Here is a 23,379-nt window from a genome sequence, read left to right on the forward strand (position 1 = left end):
TGTTTCAGAGAAGGATATATATCATGTTTCTGGGTCAAATTATATTGTCAGTTATAAATATAGCAGTTTAGAAAGCGATGAACTTACACCAATAAGGTTATGATCTAGTGTGACCACAATAATGTGCAGTAAAGTCATGACAATTCACACAGTTTTCCAACAAGAACCCCCCACCCCACCCCACCCCACCCCACCCCAACCCACCCCAAGTGCATTGTGTTACAGAACTGTTTTATTAAGACATGTACGACACGTGCAACATTCTCGTAAAATTATGATAAGGCTTTGACCATATAACGATTGGGTAATTTGACCATTTCATTTTCAGACACTATGATTAAACACGTAAAAGGAAACTGTATAATGCAAACGTACATGTGTTGCTACCTTATTTATATGAGATAATTGACAGTCTCCAAACGACGTTCCTTTGGTCAATTAGACGTTGTCGTTATATTTCGTGATTACATACACTGACAATGTTCGTTTATCTTCCCAAATACTCGGGTGCTGAAATAAATGGCGGCACTGGGCGGAGCTATTAATCTATTCATTGTGCCGAACGACCTACCCACACGCACCGACGTCCTCCCATCACATGTACCCATGTTATCAACGTCTGAAATGAGTGATCAGAAATGCTAATCAAAACGCCATCAGTGACGTGGTTCTTCAGCGGGGAGTGGGGAAGAGAGAAGGCTTTCACTAATGGGGCTCAATTGATATGAGCTTAGTATTTAAGAATCAATATAGAGCCAGTAAATCCTTGTTTCATCTGTCAACTGTGCGCGAGCAAGGAAACCAATATCGTTAACACTGGTGCAAGTTCCTTCAGTCTGGCCCATGGTATCAGTAAGTTGATTTTTGTCAGCTTCACCGCTTTCAGCTATTTGTTCTACTATCGCGTGTTCAAGTGTTCCTAAACGCATTTGTCTTCAGATGAATTGAAATTTGGCGTCAGTTAACTTAACATCTATAAACGTAGACTGTTTTGCACACCTTTTTATTCATCGATGGTAATTATTGTTCGCACTATTTGTTTTGGTACCTGTTACCACCAATGTCATTGTAACTCGTTGTATCGGCAATCTTTATAACCGGCTTCGGGTGGTGAAAAAGGTCATAATTATCAATCTACATTATCACGTCTTTCTTTTATGAGATATCATTCACATGTCGTTGTTGGAATAACACAAACCCAGAAGGTAAACCTCATATTCAATTAAGTGATTAAGAAGTGAAATACCATACCATTTCTGTACTTTTCTATCCATTTCCTTAAAGATAAGACCACCTTACCGGGATTTCAAAGAGCCAGATTTGCATGCCCACTTCTTCAGGTGAATACTAGACGAAAACAAACTGAACCCTCGCGTTGAGTGGTCATTGACGTTTAGCTTAATTAGCAATCCCTAAATTCTACATATTCCACTTTAAGAAAATCCAAAATCCAACATTGTTATCTGAACTGAATATATGAGTTCCTAAGAAACTAAAAATGAAAATATTTAACACAAAATTCAAATGTTTGCTCTTTTCTCTTTTTCGAATTTATGCGTCATGGTGTTCAATTCGGTTGAATGTGGACCTAATGGGTTTCTAAAAATATTCTATTCAATTTTCAAATACAGATTTTCCCGGACAGAATGTCGCTCGGTAGAATGTGAATATACTTGTACTGATATTTTCCGGCATACGTCTCCAATATTTGCGCCAAAGACGTTAAGCGGAGAAGAAATTTAACGCCTAATGATTATGATTTTTTCACATGTCGACATTCCCGCCAATAGATGTCAACAATGAAAACTGAGTGAGTGAATGGTCTTTTACGGCACAGGAGACAATAGTCAAGCTATAGTGAGGCGGCCTGTGAAAATAGAGTACAGACACATTGAGTACAGACACACTGAGTACAGACATTTTGAGTACAGGCACATAGAGTACAGACACACAGAGTACAGACACATCGTACAGACACATTGAGTACAGGCACATAGAGTACAGACACATCGTACAGACACATTGAGTACAGACACATAGAGTACAGACACATCGTACAGACTCATTGAGTACAGACACATAGAGTACAGACACAAAGAGTACAGACACATTGAGTACAGACACATAGAGTACAGACACAAAGGGTACAGACACATTGAGTACAGACACACATCGTACAGACACATCGTACAGACACACGGAGTACAGACACATAGAGTACAGACACACAGAGCACAGACACAAAGAGTGCAGACACATTGAGTACAGACACACATCGTACAGACACAGAGTACAGACACACAGAGTACAGACACATATAGTAGAGACACATTGAGCACAGACACAAAGAGTTCAGACACATTGAGTACAGACACACTGAGTACAGTCATATAGAGTACGGACACACAGTACAGACACAGAGAACAGACACATTGAGTACAGACACACATCGTAGAGACACAGAGTACAGACACAAAGGGTACAGACACATTGAGTACAGACACACTGAGTACAGACATTTTGAGTACAGGCACATAGAGTACAGACACACAGAGTACTGACACATCGTACAGACACACTGAGTACAGACACATAGAGTACAGACACATCGTACAGACTCATTGAGTACAGACACATAGAGTACAGACACATAGAGTACAGACACATTGAGTACAGACACATTGAGTACACACACATCGTACAGACACATCGTACAGACACACGGAGTACAGACACATAGAGTACAGACACAAAGAGTGCAGACACATTGAGTACAGACACACTGAGTACAGACACAAAGTAAAGACACACAGAGTACAGACACATATAGTAGAGACACATTGAGCACAGACACAAAGAGTTCAGACACATTGAGTACAGACACACTGAGTACAGTCATATGGAGTACGGACATCCAGTACAGACATACTGAGTACAGACACAGAGAACAGACACATTGAGTACAGACACACATCGTAGAGACACAGAGTACTGACACACTGAGTACAAACACGTAGAGTACAGACACACAGAGTACGGACACATAGAGTAGAGACACAAAGAGAACAGACACATTGAGTACAGACACATCGTACAGACACATAGAGTACAGACAATAAGAGTACAGACACATTGAGTACAGACATATAGAGTACAGACACAAATAGTACAGACACATTGAGTACATACACACATCGTACAGACATAGAGTACAGACACACGGAGTACAGACACATAGAGTACAGACACACAGAGCACAGACACAAAGAGTACAGACACATTGAGTACAGACACAAAGAGTACAGACACATTGAGTACAGACACACTGAGTACAGACACGTAGAGTACAGACACACAGAGTACAGACACATAGAGTACAGACACAAAGAGAACAGACACATTGAGTACAGACACATCGTACAGTCACATTGAGGACAGACACATAGAGTACAGACACATCGTACATACACATTGAGTACAGACACATAGAGTACAGACACACGGAGTACAAACACATTGAGTACAGACACATAGAGTACAGACACAAATAGTACAGACACATTGAGTACACACATCGTACAGACACATAGTACAGACACACGGAGTACAGACACATAGAGTAAAGACACACAGAGCACAGACACACAGAGTACAGACACATTGAGTACAGACACAAAGAGTACAGACACATTGAGTACAGACTCACCGAGTACAGACACAGAGTACAGACACAGAGTACAGGCACACGGAGTACAGACACATAGAGTACAGACACACAGAGCACAGACACACAGAGTACAGACACATTGAGTACAGACACACAGAGTACAGACACACTGAGTACAGAAACACTGAGTACAGTCACACAGAGTACAGACACATATAGAACAGACACACAGTGCACGACACAAAGAGTACGGACACACAGTACAGACACACTGAGTACAGACACATAGAGTACAGACACACAGAGCACAGACACAAAGAGTACAGACATTGAAAACAGACACACATAGTACAGACACAGAGTACAGACACAGAGTACATACACATATAGTACAGACACACAGAGCAGAGACAAAAAGTACAGACACATTGAGTACAGATACATTGAGTACAAACACACAGAGTACAGACACACAGAGTACAGACACACTGAGTACAGACACACAGAGTACAGACACATAGAGTAGAGACACAAAGAGAACAAACACATTGAGTACAGCCACATCGTACAGACACATTGAGTACAGACACATAGAGTACAGACACATAGAGTACAGACACATTGAGTACAGACACATAGAGTACACACAAAGAGTACAGACGCATTGAGTACAGACACATATAGTACAGACACAAATAGTACAGACACATTGAGTACAGACACACATCGTACAGACACAGAGTACAGACACGAAGTACAGACACATAGAGTACAGACACACAGAGCACAGACACAAAGAGTACAGACACATTGAGTACAGACACACTGAGTACAGACACAGAGTACCGACACACAGAGTACAGACACACAGAGTACAGACACATATAGAACAGACACACAGAGCACAGAAACAAAGAGTACGGACACACAGTACAAGACACACTGAGTACAGACACATAGAGTACAGACACACAGAGCACAGACACAAAGAGTATGGACACACAGTACAGACATACATCGTACAGACACATAGAGTACAGACACACATCGTACAGACACAGAGTACAGACACACATAGTACAGACACATATAGTGCTGACACACAGAGCAGAGACACAAAAAGTACAGACACACTGAGTACAGATACACAGAGTACAGACACACAGTACAGACACATTGAGTACAGACACATTGAGTACAAACACACATAGTACATACACACAGAGTACGGACACACAGAGTACAGACACACTGAGTACAGACACACCGAGTACAGACACACCGAGTATATACATATCGTACAGACACACATCGTACAGACACATAGAGTACATACACACAGAGCACAGACACATGGAGTACAGACACACTGAATATAGTAAAACAGAGTACAGACACATAAAGTACAGACACACAGAGCACAGACACACAGAGAACAGACACACTGAGAACAGACCCAAAGAGTACAGACACACATCGTACAGACACAGAGTACAGACACACATCATACAGACACATATAGTACAGACACATTGAGTACAGACACATAGAGTACAGACACAAAGAGTACAGACACATTGAGTAGAGACACAAAAAGTACAGACAAACAGAGTACAGACAAATTGACTACAGACACACTGTCTACACACACATGGACTACAGACACACTGAGTACAGACACAGAGTTCAGACACACTGAATACAGACACACTGAGTACAGACACAGAGTACAGACACAGAGTACACACACACACAGAGTACACACACACACAGATTACAGACACATTGAGTACAGACGCATAGAGTACAGACACACATCGTACAGACACAGAGTACAGACACACTGAGTACAGACACAGAGTACAGACTTATTAAGTACAGACACATTGAGTACAGACATTTTGAGTACAGACACATTGAGTACTGGCACATAGAGTACAGAAACACTGAATACAGACACATTGAGCACAAACACATTGAGTACAGACACATTGAGTACAGATACACTGAGTACAGACACATAAAGTATAGAAATACAGTGCAGACACACAGAGTACAGACACACTGAGTACAGACACGTTGAGTATAAGCACATTGAGTACAGACACACTGAGTAGAGACACACTGAGTATAGACACACAGAGTACAGACACAGAGTACAGACACACAGAGTACAGACATATTGAGTACAGACACACAGAGTACAGACACACTGAGTACAGACACGTTGAGTATAAGCACATTGAGTACAGACACACTGAGTAGAGACACACTGAGTATAGACACACAGAGTACAGACACAGAGTACAGACACACAGAGTACAGACATATTGAGTACAGACACACAGAGTACAGACGCATAGAGTAAAGGCACGTTGAGTATAAGCACATTGAGTACAGACACACTGAGTAGAGACACACTGAGTATAGACACACAGAGTACAGACACAGAGTACAGACACACAGAGTACAGACATATTGAGTACAGACCCACAGAGTACAGACGCATAGAGTAAAGGCACATTGATTAAGGTACGTAGAGTACACACACAAAGAGTACAGGCACATTGAATACACACTGAGTACAGACACATTGAGAACAGACACACTGAGTACAGACACATTGAGTACAAGCACGTGCAGCACAAACTCACAGGATACAGACACACTGAGTACAGACACATAGAGTACGGACACACAGTAGAGACACATTGAGTACAGACACATTGAGTACAGATACATAGAGTACACACACACAGAGTACAGACACACAGAGTACAGACACACTGAGTACAGACACACTGAGTACAGTCACACAGAGCACAGACACATAGAGTACAGACTTTTTGAGTACAGGCACATTGAGTACAGACACATTGAGTACAGATACATAGAGTACACACACACAGAGTACAGGCACACTGAGTTCAGACACATTGAGTACAGACACACTGAGTACAGACACATTGAGTACAAGCACGTGCAGCACAAATTCACAGGGTACAGACACATAGAGTACAGACACATTGAGCACAGACACCTAGAGTACGGACACACACTACAGACACATAGAGTACAGACACACAGAGTACAGACACACTGAGTACAGACACATTGAGTACAGACTTTTTGAGTACAGGCACATAGAGTACAGACACATTGAGTACAGATACATAGAGTACACACACAAAGAGTACAGGCACACTGAGTACAGACACATTGAGTATAGACACACTGAGTACAGACACATTGAGTACAAGCACGTGGAGCACAAACTCACAGGGTACAGACACACTGAGTACAGACACATAGAGTACAGACACATTGAGTACAGACACATTGAGTATAGACACACTGAGTACAGACACATTGAGTACAAGCACGTGGAGCACAAACTCACAGGGTACAGACACACTGAGTACAGACACATAGAGTACAGACACATTGAGTACAGACACCTAGAGTACGGACACACACTACAGACACATAGAGTACAGACATATTGAGTACAGGTATAGGTAGTTACAGCTGTTGAACTCACGTGTTCCCACCAGTCTGCTACTGAAACACCCGCCAACCAACGCGATGCGCTTTGAGCTTATATTGTTTTGACGGTGACACAACGGGGTACTGAACATTTTCATGCAGCTTCTAGGGGCGGTCGGGTAGCCTAGTGGTTAAAGCGTTCTCTCGTTACGCCGAAGACCCGGGTTCGATTCCCGACATGGGTATAATGTGTGAAGCCCATTTCTGGTGTCCCCCGCCGTGATATTGCTGGAATATTGCTAAAAGCGGCGTAAAACCATACTCATTCACTAATGCAGCTTCCCTTCACCATCTAATATGTTATTTACACCCACGTAAAACCTCACAACTGAGTTCCTGAACGGAAACGTTCCCCAATGCTTTAAGTACATCTACATGCAGTTAATGAGACAGAATTAATTTTCCAATTCGCACGAATTTGACAGATATGGATTACTATGAAAATACAACACATCAATATCCACATTCTCTTCAAATCATAAAAAGAATGAATAATCTTTATTCCCTCCATTAGTTCCGGAGAGTACAGGGCAATAACTACTTATCAGTATTTACTTGCAATTTTTACAAAATGATGTATAAAAGACGATAGATTGCAGCTGCAATGAGCTGATTTCCTGCGCCACGATGTTTATAAGTTGTGCCCACGTAACAAGCGACATATCGTCCACAAGTGATGTAATGCCACCAAGCAATGTCACAATCTTTACTTCATTGTCAACACAGTCTTTCACAGTCTTGTATTTCTCTTTTTGTGTGTAGTCATTACACGCCCGGCATATATAGTGCTGACTTCAACAGGAAGTTTCTTTCTGTGGAGTTTGAAAACAATATCCCAATCTGCTCTATGGCTGCAAGCGTACAAATCGTCTGGGGTTGTGGTTGACGTCGGCGGAGCCGTCTATCCAATTCATCCCACAGGTGCTCTATCTGGTTCAAATCCGAGGATCTGGAGGGCCAGGGGAGAAAATCAACGTTGTTGTGTAGACGGGCTTTTGTGAACCGTGCTGTATGCGGTCGAGGGTTGTCCTGACGGAATACACCGTTGCCGTTGCAATTTGAAGGACGTGTGGTAGGAGAATTTCGTTGATGTATCGATGAGCCGTAAGACTGCCCTGGATATGGACCAAAAATGTCCTGTCATGATGAGATATCCGCCCACATCATAACGCTACCCTCACCAAACCTGTCATTTTTCTGTGTGCAGTTTCCGGCGTAACGTTTTCCCCGACGCCTGTAGACCCGTGCTCTTCCATCCCCTCAACGGAGGGGAAATCTTGATTAATGAGCCAGACATCTCTCCATCGCAGTTGAGGCCATGCCCTGTGTTGACGACACCAATGCAATCGTTGTTGACGATGTTGTCGACTCAATATGACGCGTCGGAAAGGACGTCTTCCTCGTAGACCTGCTGCTCTTAAACGGTTTCGTACGGTCTGGCCGGAGATTCTGCGCAGTCCGGGTATTTGGGATGCGGTTGAGGTGGCTGTGGTCGTCCTTTCACATAGGTGGCGCAGTCGGGTGTAGCGATCTTGGGCGGGGGTGGTTATTCCTGTACGTTCCGACCTTGGCCGATCACGTGTTGATGCTGTTGAAACCGATCCAATAGCCTTGTGATGTTGCTGGGCGCTACATTGAAAACCCTGGCTACAGCGGATCGGGATTCCCCTGCCTGCAAGCGGCCTATGACGTTGTTTCTTTGCACTTCTGGTAATCTTGGCACGTTGTTGAACTGTCACTGGTCGATTGACGCAGATACCAGGCGATCAAAAACCCTGCATCATTTGACACATTGCGGAATTCAGCATCATCACTTGTAGTTACAGTTGGATTTCTTTCAGCGGAGAGACCAGTATTGCTGATGAGCATTCTCTGTAAATAATGATGCTCGTGTTTATATTTGTGCGACTGATGGAGTACCAGTTAGTGATCTGTAGCAGGCTCCAAGCATTCAGACAGACCAGTGAAGTGTGATTATTGTATTGGTGATTGTACTATACTTACTGTATGGCACTACCTGCTTAAATAACTGAATATGAACTTCATGTGGATTTCATGAAATTCAACTTTATGTGTTTAATGATAAAAAACATTGCACCGTCAGTCAAACCATTGTCCACTTCATGAGGTATATAACTTTCGGCGGAGACCAGTGAAGACATACTGAATTATTAGTTTCATTCTGCTGTCGTCAGCTGGCTTACGTTAGGAAGCACATTTGATGAGTCAGTGTTTGTGATTCATCTATTATCGTAGCTCAAGTTTAACTACAATTACGTTCAGTCTAAAACCGAATACTTTTACAGCTGATCCGTACGCGTTGTGTCGTTTGATCAGACATAACTCGGAAAAGATATATTTTGACAGACGATTGGTTGTAAACATTTTATGTATAAACCATTTGAGCTGAGATGGATGTTTTATGGATGATTATACTTTGAAATGCACCATCATCATAACGCATTCAGTGCATTATGCTTTCACATCAGAAATTTGTTTATCTATCTCATAGATAGCTGCTACTGTATTAAACTCACTCTCTTACAAATCAAAGACCAATCGTCTTGTTAGTTGATCCTGAACCAATAGAAATGCCTCTTTCGTCTGATAATCAAGCACATTTAATTCCTCCAATATCCAGGTTATCTTAAGTAAATCAGGAAACCCTTTTGGTCCATCGAATTTTCCATCTGAGTATTTAGGTGTAACCTTTCTTCATCCCTACAAGAGAGGATCACATATATGTCATCTTTCCCGAGCGCCGTGGAGTTACTCCCACGACCTATTCCAACAAAATTGTGTTTAGGAAACCTTCTAATTCGTTCCTTGTTTCAATAACAGCTTGTGTGTTAACCCTTAAACCTTTAAGAAGTCGTTTTTCCATTTAGATAAAATGTCTTAACACCAATTGAGTATAACGACTATTTTTCACTTCTACAGAAACTATAAAAACTATATAACTATATGTAATAATATTTAGCTATATTGTGATAATTCTCCAGAGGTCTACTGACTTTGTTCTGCACACATTAGCGCAAGTGTCTTAATATAACTTTGTTTTATCATGAGTCACCAGACCTTATAACGTATCATGTCCTCCAGATTTGTAGACATATTCATCAACTGGAATGGTGAATAAGAACATCCCTGATTGGGAAATCTGATAGTTTCAGTTTCCTGCAAATACTACATGAATAAAATGACTACCAGTTGACAAACATCTTTAAAACACAATTCCACCACTGACTTGCACATGGAACTGTGAAAATTGTAACACAACAATGTGACCGCGCATTGATGACAATGCCCAAACCAGTCCTCAAAAGTAGATTTCACGGCATCATCTTCTGCAGAACGTTGTCGAAAGTGATTATAGTCATAGTGATAACAGCCGGGAGAGGCTGTAGGTGGACAATTTAACTGTTCAACACCACGTTCATGCCACGTGTCAACATCCCTCAGCTTTCCTAAATTCAGTCATTATGTTGGCATAATGTACCAACAAAACTCAGAATAGTGTGTCATCAGTCCTCGTAGTTGAGGGTTGAGTCCGAAATTTCTTCTTTTGGTTTCTGTATCCGAGTGCCCAACCTACGTCTCATCGCCCAGTACCAATCATGACACATACTTTCTATCGCCCGAGCTGCAGAGTTGATGGAGCTCAGGAGAAAGGTTCATGACGCCTTTGCTATCCCACAACAGAAGCCTAAACTTCACAGGGTAGTCCCACAAACTTAACTCGTCCATCATTCATTATCCTCTTTTCGACAGCAGCTATCATTTCTGGATTTGTCATCTAGGAGGGTCTTCTTGACCATAGATGATTTTCGAGGGAATCTCTAGCGCGTTTAAAGTATCCTGTAACAATCAAGCTACAATCCTGTAATAAGGGGTCTTACTCTAAACACGTGTCAAATGATAATTTGAGAAACACAAATGTACTTGCGACAATCTATATGACAGCATTTAGCCTTGACTATGCCTTGTGGAATTGTTTCATCTGTTGCAACCTTGTTTGAAACAGTCGTTGTCAACGGTATCTGACGGGGCTCGATATGCTCTACATATACTCACGGAAAACATATGTGTTCGCACGAGACGTAATTAATTCTTTTAGTGGTCGCGTTTAATGATTCTAATGATCGAGGCGTTATCCATGTTTGAATATACACAAACGCAAAGTACCCGTGGTTAGTCCCTGTCATCTTGTTGTTATCGGGGACCTCCCGCCAGGCCGACTCATGATCGGTAAACTTTAAATGCTGCAATATCGTGTTCTCAATTTTCACAAGAACGGATAAGTCGTTCACTGGACATACGGAATTTTCTAATCATGTTTCATATAGAAAATATGAGTGAAAAACTTCTAAAAAATGGTAATCACTAACATACTTTGTTTCAGGGTAATCCTGTTATTAACGATAATCCTAGCGAAGTTGGTCGGCACAAATCTCTGACGCTCCCTCTCCTAGCTAGTTTGTCATTCATACATTTATAAAAACAATTGTTGCTTTGTAACAGAACATTATTATGACAGAAGTGCAGAGGTAGAGATGTAGAACCATCACCCATTGACGGCAAAGTGATCGCTTGAAAATGCACGATAAACAAAATCCCTGCTTTTCGCAAACGTTAAAGAGTAGAGTGGACAAAGTGTCATATTGTCAGCTAGATGCGTCGTTGGCATCATCACATTTTCACTGACGCATCGAACTTTCTATGACAGTAGTCGTGTCAGGAAACGTGGTCATAAACGCTACCAGCGGTGTAACGGAGCACTACATGATCGACATGGTGGTGCCTCAGTGAGTGTGGGCTGTCAAAAACAACGGCAGAAGGTGCTATAGGATTATTGCCGTGATGGAGAGGAGGGGATGAGTGGTGTTGTTGCCCTGATGGGGAGGAGGGGATGTGTGGTGTTTTGGTGTTGTTACCGTGATCGGGAGGAGGGGAGTAGTGGTGTTGTAGGGTTGTTGTCGTGATGGGGAGGAGGGGATGAGTGGTGTTGGAGTCTTGTTGCTGTGATAGGGTGGAGGGGATGAGTGGTGCTGGAGGGTTGTTGCCCTGATTGGGATGAGGGGATGAGGGGTGTTGTAGGGTTGTTGCCGTGATGGAGATAAGGGGATGAGTAGTGTTGGTGTCTTGTTGCTGTGATGGGGAGGAGGGGATGAGTGGTGTTGGAGTCTTGTTGCTGTGATGGGGAGGAGGGGATGAGTGGTGTTGGAGTCTTCTTGCCGTGATGGGGCGGAGGTGATGAGTGGTGTTTTAGGGTTGTTGCTTTGATGGGGCGGAGGTGATGAGTGGTGTAGGAGTCTTGTTGCTGTGATGGGGAGGAGGGGATGAGTGGTGTTGTAGGGTTGTTACCGTGATGGGGAGGAGGGGATGAGTGGTGTTGTAGGGTTGTTACCGTGATCGTGAGGAGGGGATGAGTAGTGTTGGTGGGTTGTTGACGTGATGGGGAGGAGGGGATGAGTGGTGTTGGAGTCTTGTTGCTGTGATGGGGCGGAGGGGATGAGTGGTGTTGGAGTCTTGTTGCTGAGATGGGGCGGATGGGATGAGTGGTGTTGGAGTCTTGTTGCTGTGATGGGGCGGAGGGGATGAGTGGTGTTGTAGGGTTGTTACCGTGATGGGGCGGAGGGGATGAGTGTTGTTGTAGGGTTGTTACCGTGATGGGGAGGAGGGGATGAGTGGTGTTGTAGGGTTGTTGCCGTGATGGGGCGGAGGGGATGAGTGGTGTTGGATGGTTGTTGCCGTGATAGAGAGGAGGGGGTGAGTGGTGTTGGAGTCTTCTTGCTGTGATGAGTCGGCGGGGATGAGTGGTGTTGGAGTCTTCTTGCTGTGATGAGGAGGAGGGGATGAGGGGTGTTGGAGTCTTGCTGCTGTGATGGTGAGGAGGTGATGAGTGGTGTTGGAGGGTTGTTGCTGTGATGAGGCGGAGGGGATGAGTGGTGTTGTAGGGTTGTTACCGTGATGGGGCGGAGGGGATGAGTGGTGTTGTAGGGTCGTTACCGTGATGGGGCGGAGGGGATGAGTGGTATTGTAGGGTTGTTGCTTTGATGGGGAGGAGGAGATGAGTAATGTTGGAGTCTTGTTGCTATGATAGGGCGGAGGGGATGAGTGGTGCTGAAGGGTTGTTGCTGTGATGGGGCGGAGGTGATGAGTGGTGCTGAAGGGTTGTTGCTGTGATGGGGCGGAGGTGATTAGTGGTGTTGGAGTCTTCTTTCTGTGATCGGGCGGAGGGGATAAGTGGTGTTGGAGTCTTGTTGCTGTGATGGGACGGAGGGGATGAGTGGTGTTGGAGTCTTGTTGCTGTGATAGGGCGGAGGGGATGAGTGGTGCTGGAGGGTTGTTGCTGTGATGGGGCGGAGGGGGGAGTGGTGTTGTAGGGTTGTTGCCGTGATGGTGAGGAGGGGATGAGTAGTGTTGGGGTCTTGTTGCTGTGATGGGGAGGAGGGGATGAGTGGTGCTGGATGATTGTTGCCATTATTGGGCGGAGGGGATGAGTGGTGTTGGAGTGTTGTTGCCGTGATGTCGCGAAGGGGATCAGTCATTCCGACCTTACGTCACAATAAGAGTCGAATGACGTCAACAATACCCTCCCGCCAAATGCTTGCAAGCGATGTACAGCGATTCGCCTTACAACTTTTCGCTAACTTTCAGCCGCTTGCAAGCGCAACAATCGCTGGCTGAGGTCGCTTCGTTCTCAATCAAAAATGGGGGCTGAGTTTGACATCGGAACAAGAAATTCTTGACTGGATCAACTGGGAAATTGGCTAAAGCAGCTAACATGTCACCATCCACAGTCTGCTCCACGTCTACAAAGTAGTCATAAATGCATCGTCTTGTCATCGGGCCTCTTCTGTTACGTTCTTCATTAGAGCAGGGCAACCAAGCAGACCCCGAGGTGAACGATTAACTTGCTTACTCAAAGCGATTCTTGGTTTGCAACACGCCCTACGTGTACGTGATGTGATGTTTTTCACGAGTGCACACACTATTTTTATGAACACGGTTTTTCTAACCCTTTGGTTAGAATTATAGGTAGGTTTACGCAAACGCTTTAATATTAGGCCTTACAAGAATCTTACGGTCATATCGTTATAACATATGTGATTCTATTAATACTCGCAGCGGATGGAATACATATCACAACTAAATGCGGGGGCATGAACTCGTGCATAAAAAAAAATGTTTGAACAGTAATAGGAGTGAAGTATATTTGCTAAGAAATGAGGTTCGGGGTAAAGATGATGTATATCTTTAGCAAACAGTGTAAAAGTCAAAGAGAAAGTCAAAGATGATTATAATTCAAACACACACATTAATATGAATACAAATGTTTACTTATAAAAATAGAGCTTAATATTTAACAATTCATTTCATCGAAATAAAAGCGACGAAACGCTTTCAATAATTCATAGCTAAGTGTACGATTCCGACTCTTGTCAAGAGCATGTGTTTGCGAATTACTATCAAACAGTGATTATACCGGGTGTTCGCGTAAGGTGAGCGTAACCTGCCCCTCCGCTGGTTTCCGCAATAAACATACGTTGTGTGTTGAGAAATAGCATGTTTGACGTATAAATATATTAGTGTAAACATATTATAAATTATTAAATCTGATGTATAGGAGGAACCGTCGGAAGAGCGAAGAGCTATAAAAATTACGTTCTGAGATCAGAATAGTATGGCCCCGACATCAATTTTGCTTCCACGTCACCGTCAGGCGACAAGACTCCGACAGTGTACTGTTCACAGATGAGTCCAGTTTTCATCTGGACGGCTCTAATTGTCGTGCAAGGGTCTGAAGGCGTTTAGTAGAAGGTTTTCGCAACGCTTGCTTCACTCAACGTCGTCAGTTTGTGGTGGAAGTGTAATTGTATGCGGTTGCATCACAACTCATAGGAGAACACAGCTCATCATCGTAAATGGCATTTTAAGTTGCGCATGCTACCGGGACGACATCGTTCGAGATCATGTTCAATAATGTGTTGAAAAGAAGAGACGTAACGTCACGTTGCAGGAGTAAAATGCTGCCAACAAGTTGCACGATTTGTAACAGATTTCTTAAGGCCGACTGTTTGTCCAGACCTCTCCTCCATAGAACAAGTCTGGGATGAGATAGAAGGATGCCTACGACACTACCTAAAAGCAGTCTGCAACACCAGCGCAGCTGGGCCAGTTGCCATTTGGAACAACAATGCGCCGCTATCTCGCCGGTAGCAACGTAAATGGTTGCCACACCCGATGATGACCTTAGTTAATTTAGTATCTCTGTCTCCTGTTACCAAGTAAGGGTTCTGGCAATGATAAAACATTGATCAGACGAATGACTAAATATACTGAACCAAATTAAAAACTTCACAATCCTAAAATTTTAACATTTTGACCAGTTATCATTGTGGGCCCTTATTGTGTATTTAAACAGTTATGGCCACGTATTGTCTTCAGATAACACCCGTTTTTGTGCAGGTGAATCGATCAAAACGATGTGCACAGCACTATAGTGGCAAAAGTGGTTTTTCACGTGCAACTGGTCACGTGGCCATAATACCGCACGTGTTTTCAGCCATACTTGTTAGCAGGCATTAATAAAAAAAGAAAAACACAAGAAAACAAAAGACTTTACGGCCATTTGTCGTGCCTTGCCTTTCAAATGTGCAGACGCGTCTCCAGCAAACGGGTACCACCGCTGATCGCCCTCGGCCAGGTCGACCACGTGTGACGTCACATGCAGAGGATCGTCAGATTGTCTTACGTCATCTCCGTAACCGATTTTTGACGGCTACATCAACAAAAAATGAACTGTCTAGGGGTAGACTGAGTGCGCAAACTGTTCGAAACCGTCTGAGAACTGCTCACCTTCAAGCACGACGGCCATACTGCGGGCCGGAAGTGTCATGGTGTGGGGTGCTTTCTGTGGCAATGCACGTTCCAGGCTTCTTGTCACCAGAACCAGAACTTCTGCCTTTTATGGCAGCACATAGACCCGGTTTGATCTTCCAACACGACAATGCCAGACCCCACACAGCAATTTTGACAAGGAATGTCCTTCAGAATGCGGAAGTCAACGTCATGGACTGGCCGTCAAGGTCTCCCGACCTCAATCCCATCGAACACGTCTGGGATGCTCTTGGCAGAAGTCTGCGCACTCTCCAGAACCAACCACAGAATTTGCAAGATCTTGGCACCATTTTGCAGCAACAGTGGCGTCGTCTTCCCAATCATGTGTTCACAAGCATCACAAGGTCCATGCGGAGGCGTTGTGTGGCAGTTGTCAACGCACATGGTGGCCATACACGCTACTGAACTTGTGTGCCATCAGATTCTCGTGCTTGGGACTTATGATTTAAACTGTTAATGTTATTACCGAATACCGTAGGTGCTTAGAACAAATTATGGTAACCACCGTTAATTAGAATCCTTCTTTGGACATTAATGATTAAAAATTACCTTCTCTGATACATTTGTCCGTTGTATATCATATATGGGGTTACTTTTAAAAATTGTGAAGTTTTTAATTTGACTCAGTATATGTTGTTGAACACTTACACCACATTTCACGTGGCATAGTTACTTTTTACCGTTAGTACATTATACGGACCTCGGCCTCTATCTTTCAGGAGTGAACTATACGACGATATTCCACTTCTGACTTTGCTGCTTGCAACAGCGCGTCACCTTGGCGATGTTTCCCGCGGAGAGTAAAATGTCCGGGTCGTAGGTTCACCAGGCTTTGTCTACTCCCGTTCTTAAAGTAGCAACATTTCCCAGTTCATTTGACGTGTTGTCAAGTCGCTTCAGATTCGTCTGATACATGGAATCTTGATAATTGTATATTAAGGTATGGTCCTCTGCATTATGATGGTTTGTGCCAGGACGATGGTCACGGACAACGTCAGATGATTGTAGGTTTAAAAGTTACATGATCATTAAAGATTGATATGACCTGTCCCTTGCAAGCCATCGATTTCTTCACCTTCTGCTTCCCTCCCCATGAAGAACAATGTTATTACATCGACTAAAACTTTCCAGTTTGTCCATTTCGTCAATGATGTGAGAAAGGTGTGGAGCTTTCAACTTTATCATACTGAACAAAATTTTTTTTCTCGATTGAGTGTGGCGATTGATGTATAAAGGTGTATAGCGGAAGCAAAGGTACAAATCAGCAGTCTAAAGAGAACACGAGTCCCTCATACGAATGGCTTAACTCACTGTCTCTGTGCAACTTTACTCTCCGGGTTCCTGTGGGTAAACAAGCCGATTTGGGATCAATACAAATCAATCGATGTTATCTTTTAGTCACGGGTAATGATAACTAGTTAACTATTAACGTCGGCAGCGTAGTATATATATATATCATAAATCGACGTATATTTTTTAAACATATCTCCTCGACATAAATGTTGGTTCCACAGACAGGGCAGCAAACTCCAAAACATACCCTGTGGTGCTGTATGCCACAAAACCACACGAGTTGAACACTTCACACGCGGACAGAAACAAAACTAAGATTGAACATTGATTAGAGAGTTATAATATCTGAATAATGTTTGAATATGATGAACATTGTCCAAACATTTAATGTCTATATTGGAGAGCTACAAGACGATGAAGCGCTGATACATCGCGACGTACATGCAACAACAGGGTGTAGCATCTCAGAAGACATCTGTTTCAGTATTGGGAGTTAGCCAATCGTAGCTAATCATATTATCCGCCTTACCACTTAAGAGCTTAAGTTACAGCGAGAAAGGAACTCACATAATCTCTTTAAAAGGACAATAACAATGTCTAATAAGTGTGTGTCTAATTACATGTAGTTACAGAGAACGTGTCTTAACTTGGCCATAAACCACAAGTCGCCGCAGGTGCTGCCTTACATTATTGAATATAGAGTCTGTAGGGCTTCGTGGCGTCAGATATTTGGAAGAAGGCAATATTTAACACCATTCGTTAACTTCAGTAATCACCATACCTTTTCTTATTGTGAACAAACGTCTCGGTGTTGATCATCGGGGAAAGTTTAGCAGAATCAGCAGGTGTTGTCTGTTTAGTTATGTCTCGTGTGAAGGGTTCTCAAATGTGACTTCCCCTTCGTGGCAGAATTTGATTAGCCCCGACATCGCTACATGTCTCAATTCAAGAAAGTTTTTAGTTTGATGTTGGAAACAATAGGAATAAAGTTATAATAAGCCGACCCATATTGGGATGACCCTAACACCCTGTTGCCTCTGACATTTCTTCTGATTACATGGACAGTAATAGTGTGCTCTGTTCTGTATGATATCTTTTCAAGTATACTTCTTCACTGGTTCCATTTAAAGATTTAAAACAACATTTAATGACAATCTTTTTTCAGATGAAATGTTGTACCCTAAAGTTATCGTACAATTATCATTTATTTTTTTATACAAATTATGACTGATTTCTGATTTCTGTTTTGTATTAATTTCATAAAATGAATAATGGTTCACTGGTTGCATTTAAACTGGTCTAATGACTGCTTGGTGTTTCACTGTGTCTTATCTAGGCAATTCTGTCGCAGTCTCGACACTGGCTGACGTGTTTGTAGTGTAGGTATGTTGTACCTGTCTATGTCACCCTCTGTTGTCACGATACTGGCAGACACGTTTGTAGTACTTTTGTAGTATTGTTGTGTTGAAACTGTCTGTTCACGAGGGTCCCGCGTGACACCTGAAGTCGCTTTAAGTGGACGTCTAGGCATGATGTCCAAATATTACATATTTATGGTATCCAAATTCTATGCCATGTCCTTAGTTCTATGAATCGGGGAGTCCAATTAAAACGACACGACAGATTACATTATTCTTCCTTCTTTGTACGTGCACATTTTAAGGTTATATTATGTCTCTCAATACTCGGGTTTAAGTAGAAGTGGGCCCAAACTAGTTTTGTTGGCTTGGGTGTTGGAGTGTCGAGCGGCTTTGCAGTGATATTATGAGCATTAATTTTTTAAAACTTGCATGAAGGAATGTATATTCAATATTGTGGCCATCGGAATGCATATGTTACTTGAAATGTATATAATTAAATTTCCAATCCAGTAAGATCTGCACGACGCACAGCATGATACGAGCATTGCATATCAATCTTTCACGAGAGATACAATGAGTCCAAATTAAATTCACACCAATGGACTTGAGGTTTTACATCAAAGAGCCCCTTCATCATAGTAATCAGGCTTTAAGCGTATGTAATCAGCCATTTAAAACTATCACGTTTCAAAGTCGTGTCCTGAAAGGTAGAATGGCCGAAAAGTCATTGTACTCTTTGAAACTAAAGATCGCTGTTATCAGTTGCTTTTAGCGCTTTTCTATCAGTTGGTTAAAAAAGATGAAAAGCCTGTGGCTAAGCTATTTCATACAAGACTATAGCGACCGCCAAACTTCCGATCATATCTTTCAAGTAAAGGAAAATGACAAAGATTATTCCTGAGAGCTTTAAGACAAAAAAAACTTTCGTTCTCGCAATGGATGTTTATATGGTATTATACTATTGCCCTTAAGATAATTAAATAGCTTTTGTTTGAGTCTTTATTTTTCTGTGTTTCAGACAAATAGCTACCGAAACAACCAACAGAAGGTTCAAAGAAGCAAACAAGAAAGTAAAATGGGTCTCAGTTTTATTTATTCTCTGATGGTCGGCGCGGCGGCATTATGCTTAGTGAACACAGTGGCGGGATATCCAATGTTGGATGCAAAGGTGTGTAATAAAGCATAAATTGCTCTCAGAGTTGGGGAGTCATCCAGACAACTTATAAGTCAAGCTATTTTCGAATACTGATAACCCGGATGATCCATAAGGGAACCAAAGCCGCCTGCAACACACAATTCCTGTCAGGCCGATTTTGATAATATAGCTAGATTGCATTTCGCGGTTGACCAGGCTATGGAGGACAGTAAATGACCGATATTGAACATGGCAAGTAAGGATAATGGTCCCGTCTTAACCTGTCTAGCGTAACATAAATATATATGAAAGTATCGGTGAGTGGCTGATTAACTGGGAAAATCACAATACCCACTGATTGGTGCTTAATCATGTTTCGCAAACATAGTTTATGGGTCCATTTCAGTTACAAAAGCGCCTCTTGCATATCGCAAACACATTATGTAATGTATTGTTGTTCTTTACAGGACAAGGAGTATTCTGCAGATTCAGAATCAGGCCTATCTGACAAAGAATCGTCAGATCAACTTGTCGCAAAACGAATATTCGATCCCATCGAGGCCGCAAGTAACTTTGGAAGTTTCGGAAAACGATACAACCCGTACCGTGTGTTGGGTTACAAAGGGCAGATGGACGCTCAAAAGGCGATAGATGGCGGAAACATCGCCGACCTACTCAAACAGGTGCTGGCAGTGGCAATGGTTCGTCAAGGCCAATACAAACGCGTACCAGAGGCGCAGAAGAGGCAGTTTGACCCCATAGGTTATGGCATGTTTGCTCGGTTTGGTTAGATTACGTGGACCTTATTGAGAAAGACTGTGCAGCAAGAAACATGGAATGGAGTAATTGAAAACTATTTTCATTTTGTACCCCTTTCTGTAGATATCAGCTTTTCCTGCCAAAGTTTTACTGATGGCAATATGCAACAAAATACTGTGCATGAACTGTTATTATCAGCATTCTCACAAATATCGATATTTGACCACATTAAGTGTCCGTTTATTCAATATTATAGTGGGGAAAAGAATAATGCTTTAGCACGATAACTGTGGGGTAAATTTTCTGATCAGTTTTGATTAATGAATACTTTATCGACCAAGCTGAATTAACTTTTTATACACTTTTAAGCATTCTCAAAGTTTAGAATAGTCGGCATGACTAAACTTAGAAAACTGAAGATCCACGCAGAATTGTTCGCAACAATAAAGCACTATTTTAGTAAGGTTTGATGCCCTCATATTATGTGTTCACGGCTAAAACTGGAATCGACAGACAACACCGGTTACTTGGAACACAAAGAGATCGCAAATTATGCAACCGATAGCGTCAAAGAAGATGGGATTGATATGGTAACCTGGTAATTTAAAACGCTGATTTCCAACATGGGTACAATATGTTAAGCACGTTGCAGGTCTAACACAAACAGTTACTTGAACAATCCTAACATTATGACCGGTCCGACAGATCATTAGACATCGGGCAAACGCATAAAAACAAAATATAATCATTAGTCACAAGATATAGCTGTGTAAGTGTTTCACGTGGATATAAACCACATTTTCCGAAACGCATCGTCGACAGAGGAGGTGATCCAACGGCTTTCACAGTATTGTGTTCCTTGATCAGTCAGCACGTACGATCTTTGCCCATATGGGTTATCCTCAAATATTAGGCTGACAAGCCTTGACATACCTTCAACATCGTGCAAAGCCAGCTCACTCACTCTTAAACGCTTAAGTATTGTCGTTTTACTTTACAAAACAAAAATACGTCAGCATGAACTCTTCTTCTGTAGCAGCTGAGTGTACGTAGTAGCTATTCCGCCATCTTTTTGCAGAGATCCTGAGTGATGACATAATGTGTTTCCCATTCTCATAATGCCTCAGCAAGAAAAAAACACTGATAAATATAACGGGGTGAAGGTTATAGATATAGAAGGAGAATACTGTTTGATGTGGAACCCCACATGTACAATGTATTGGTCACGTATTGACAGTACGTAGGTAAACCAATACCAGGTTTAGTACAAGTTACAAAGGGTGGCTGATGAGTTCTGATCCTTAGTATGATGGAATGCGTTGATGGAGTTGGTTGTTAATCATTTTTCGCCATAAGAGGGGCTATTATAAGAATGGCTGGCTCGTTACTGAGGACATGCCAGCTACTACTCTGGAAGGTGATGAGCATCAGATCGCGACTTAAGTGGAACTTCGTCAGCTATGAATCAGGAGCGGGTTCTGCCGTCAAGGTCGAAGGTTAACTCAGCCTCAGGGTAATAACCGGGTGGCCAGGGCTGTTAAAGCGAGTCAACAGGCAAAAGCATATCTTACATTGCAAGGAATATAGAAGATTTAACCAACAACCTGTCCGATATTGGCTTTGTTTCTTTTGTATTTGAACATGATACTGTTGCTTTATTAGAAACATAGTCAATAGAAAATTACTTGAGTGACATTTTTCCAGAATATAACCTTTTGTGTTCACCAGCCACAAATAAAAATGTCTCAGTTCGGGAGGTATTCTGGAGGAATACTGGTTTTGATAAAATATTCATTGGTGAGATATGTTGTTAATGTTCGATACGGAGAAAATGCTATTACTATTCTGTTTGATAAAAGTATGTTCGGTTTCAGGAGAGATACAGTATGTGTATTTATATATATCCAACCGGAGAGATCGACCTGGTATGATAACAAGCATAGACAAAATGGGGTAGAGATTTCGCTGTATTTTTTAGTGAGTATACTGGTAGAGTACCCAGCTGTTTCTATCATTCTTGGATTTGTTTGTTTGTTGTTTAACGCCGCACTCAGCAGTATTCCAGCTATATGACGGCGATCTGTAAATAATCGAGTCTGGACCAGAAAATCCAGTGATTGACATCATGAGCATCGATCCACGAATTTGGGATACGATGACATTCATCAACCAAGTCAGCGAGCCTGACTACCCGATCCCGTCTGTTGCCTCTTACGACAAGCACAGTCGCCTTTTACGGCAAGCACGGGTTGCTGAAGACCTATTCTACCCCGGATCTTCACGGGTCCATTGTAGCAGAACCGGTGTGACGCTAGACTACGCGTAGAACGATGTTATTCACCATGTTGAAAGTAATGATTACTTAGTTGATTTTATTTACACGATTTGAGATGGAAAGATATTCATGTGAAAAAGTACTAAACAACTTTGGAAAAATACTTTTGGAAATGTGTTCAATTCTGAACATATATCTCGTGAATGGAAGATTCGGAACTGACTATCAAATCGGTGACTGTACATTTATTGGGCATTTATGGTGTAGTGTGATAGATTATGTTTCAGCATCGAGTGACTTGTTCCCCGATGATGATGATGATGATGATGAATGTCTCTGTAAAACAGATGAACGGTGCCATTATTTAAATGCGTTCAGAAAAAAACTAAAGATAACTCATACCTAATGAAGTATAACAGAGTTTGCAATGAAGACAGAT

General features: G+C 42.3%; 1 protein-coding gene across 2 annotated transcripts in view; it reads left to right on the forward strand.

Annotated features, from left to right (window-relative positions):
* Positions 1-21,132, forward strand: part of LOC124132287 — a 35,156-nt gene extending 14,024 nt beyond the window's left edge. The window contains exons 1-3 of one of the 2 annotated variants that reach the window (XM_046496139.2): positions 699-852; positions 19,790-19,939; positions 20,374-21,132. In XM_046496139.2, coding sequence (XP_046352095.1) covers positions 844-852; positions 19,790-19,939; positions 20,374-20,697 — 483 coding nt within the window. In that variant the 5' untranslated portion in view covers positions 699-843 and the 3' untranslated portion in view covers positions 20,698-21,132. Of the gene's footprint in view, positions 1-698; positions 853-19,789; positions 19,940-20,373 lie in introns of those variants that run through there. The other variant, XM_046496140.2, reaches the window with a different exon arrangement.
* Positions 21,133-23,379: the final 2,247 nt, after the last annotated feature.

The sequence above is a fragment of the Haliotis rufescens genome, unplaced genomic scaffold (assembly GCF_023055435.1).
Source record: "Haliotis rufescens isolate VD_foot unplaced genomic scaffold, xgHalRufe1.0.p SCAF_13, whole genome shotgun sequence".
In the NCBI taxonomy this organism is placed as follows: Eukaryota; Metazoa; Mollusca; class Gastropoda; order Lepetellida; family Haliotidae; genus Haliotis; species Haliotis rufescens.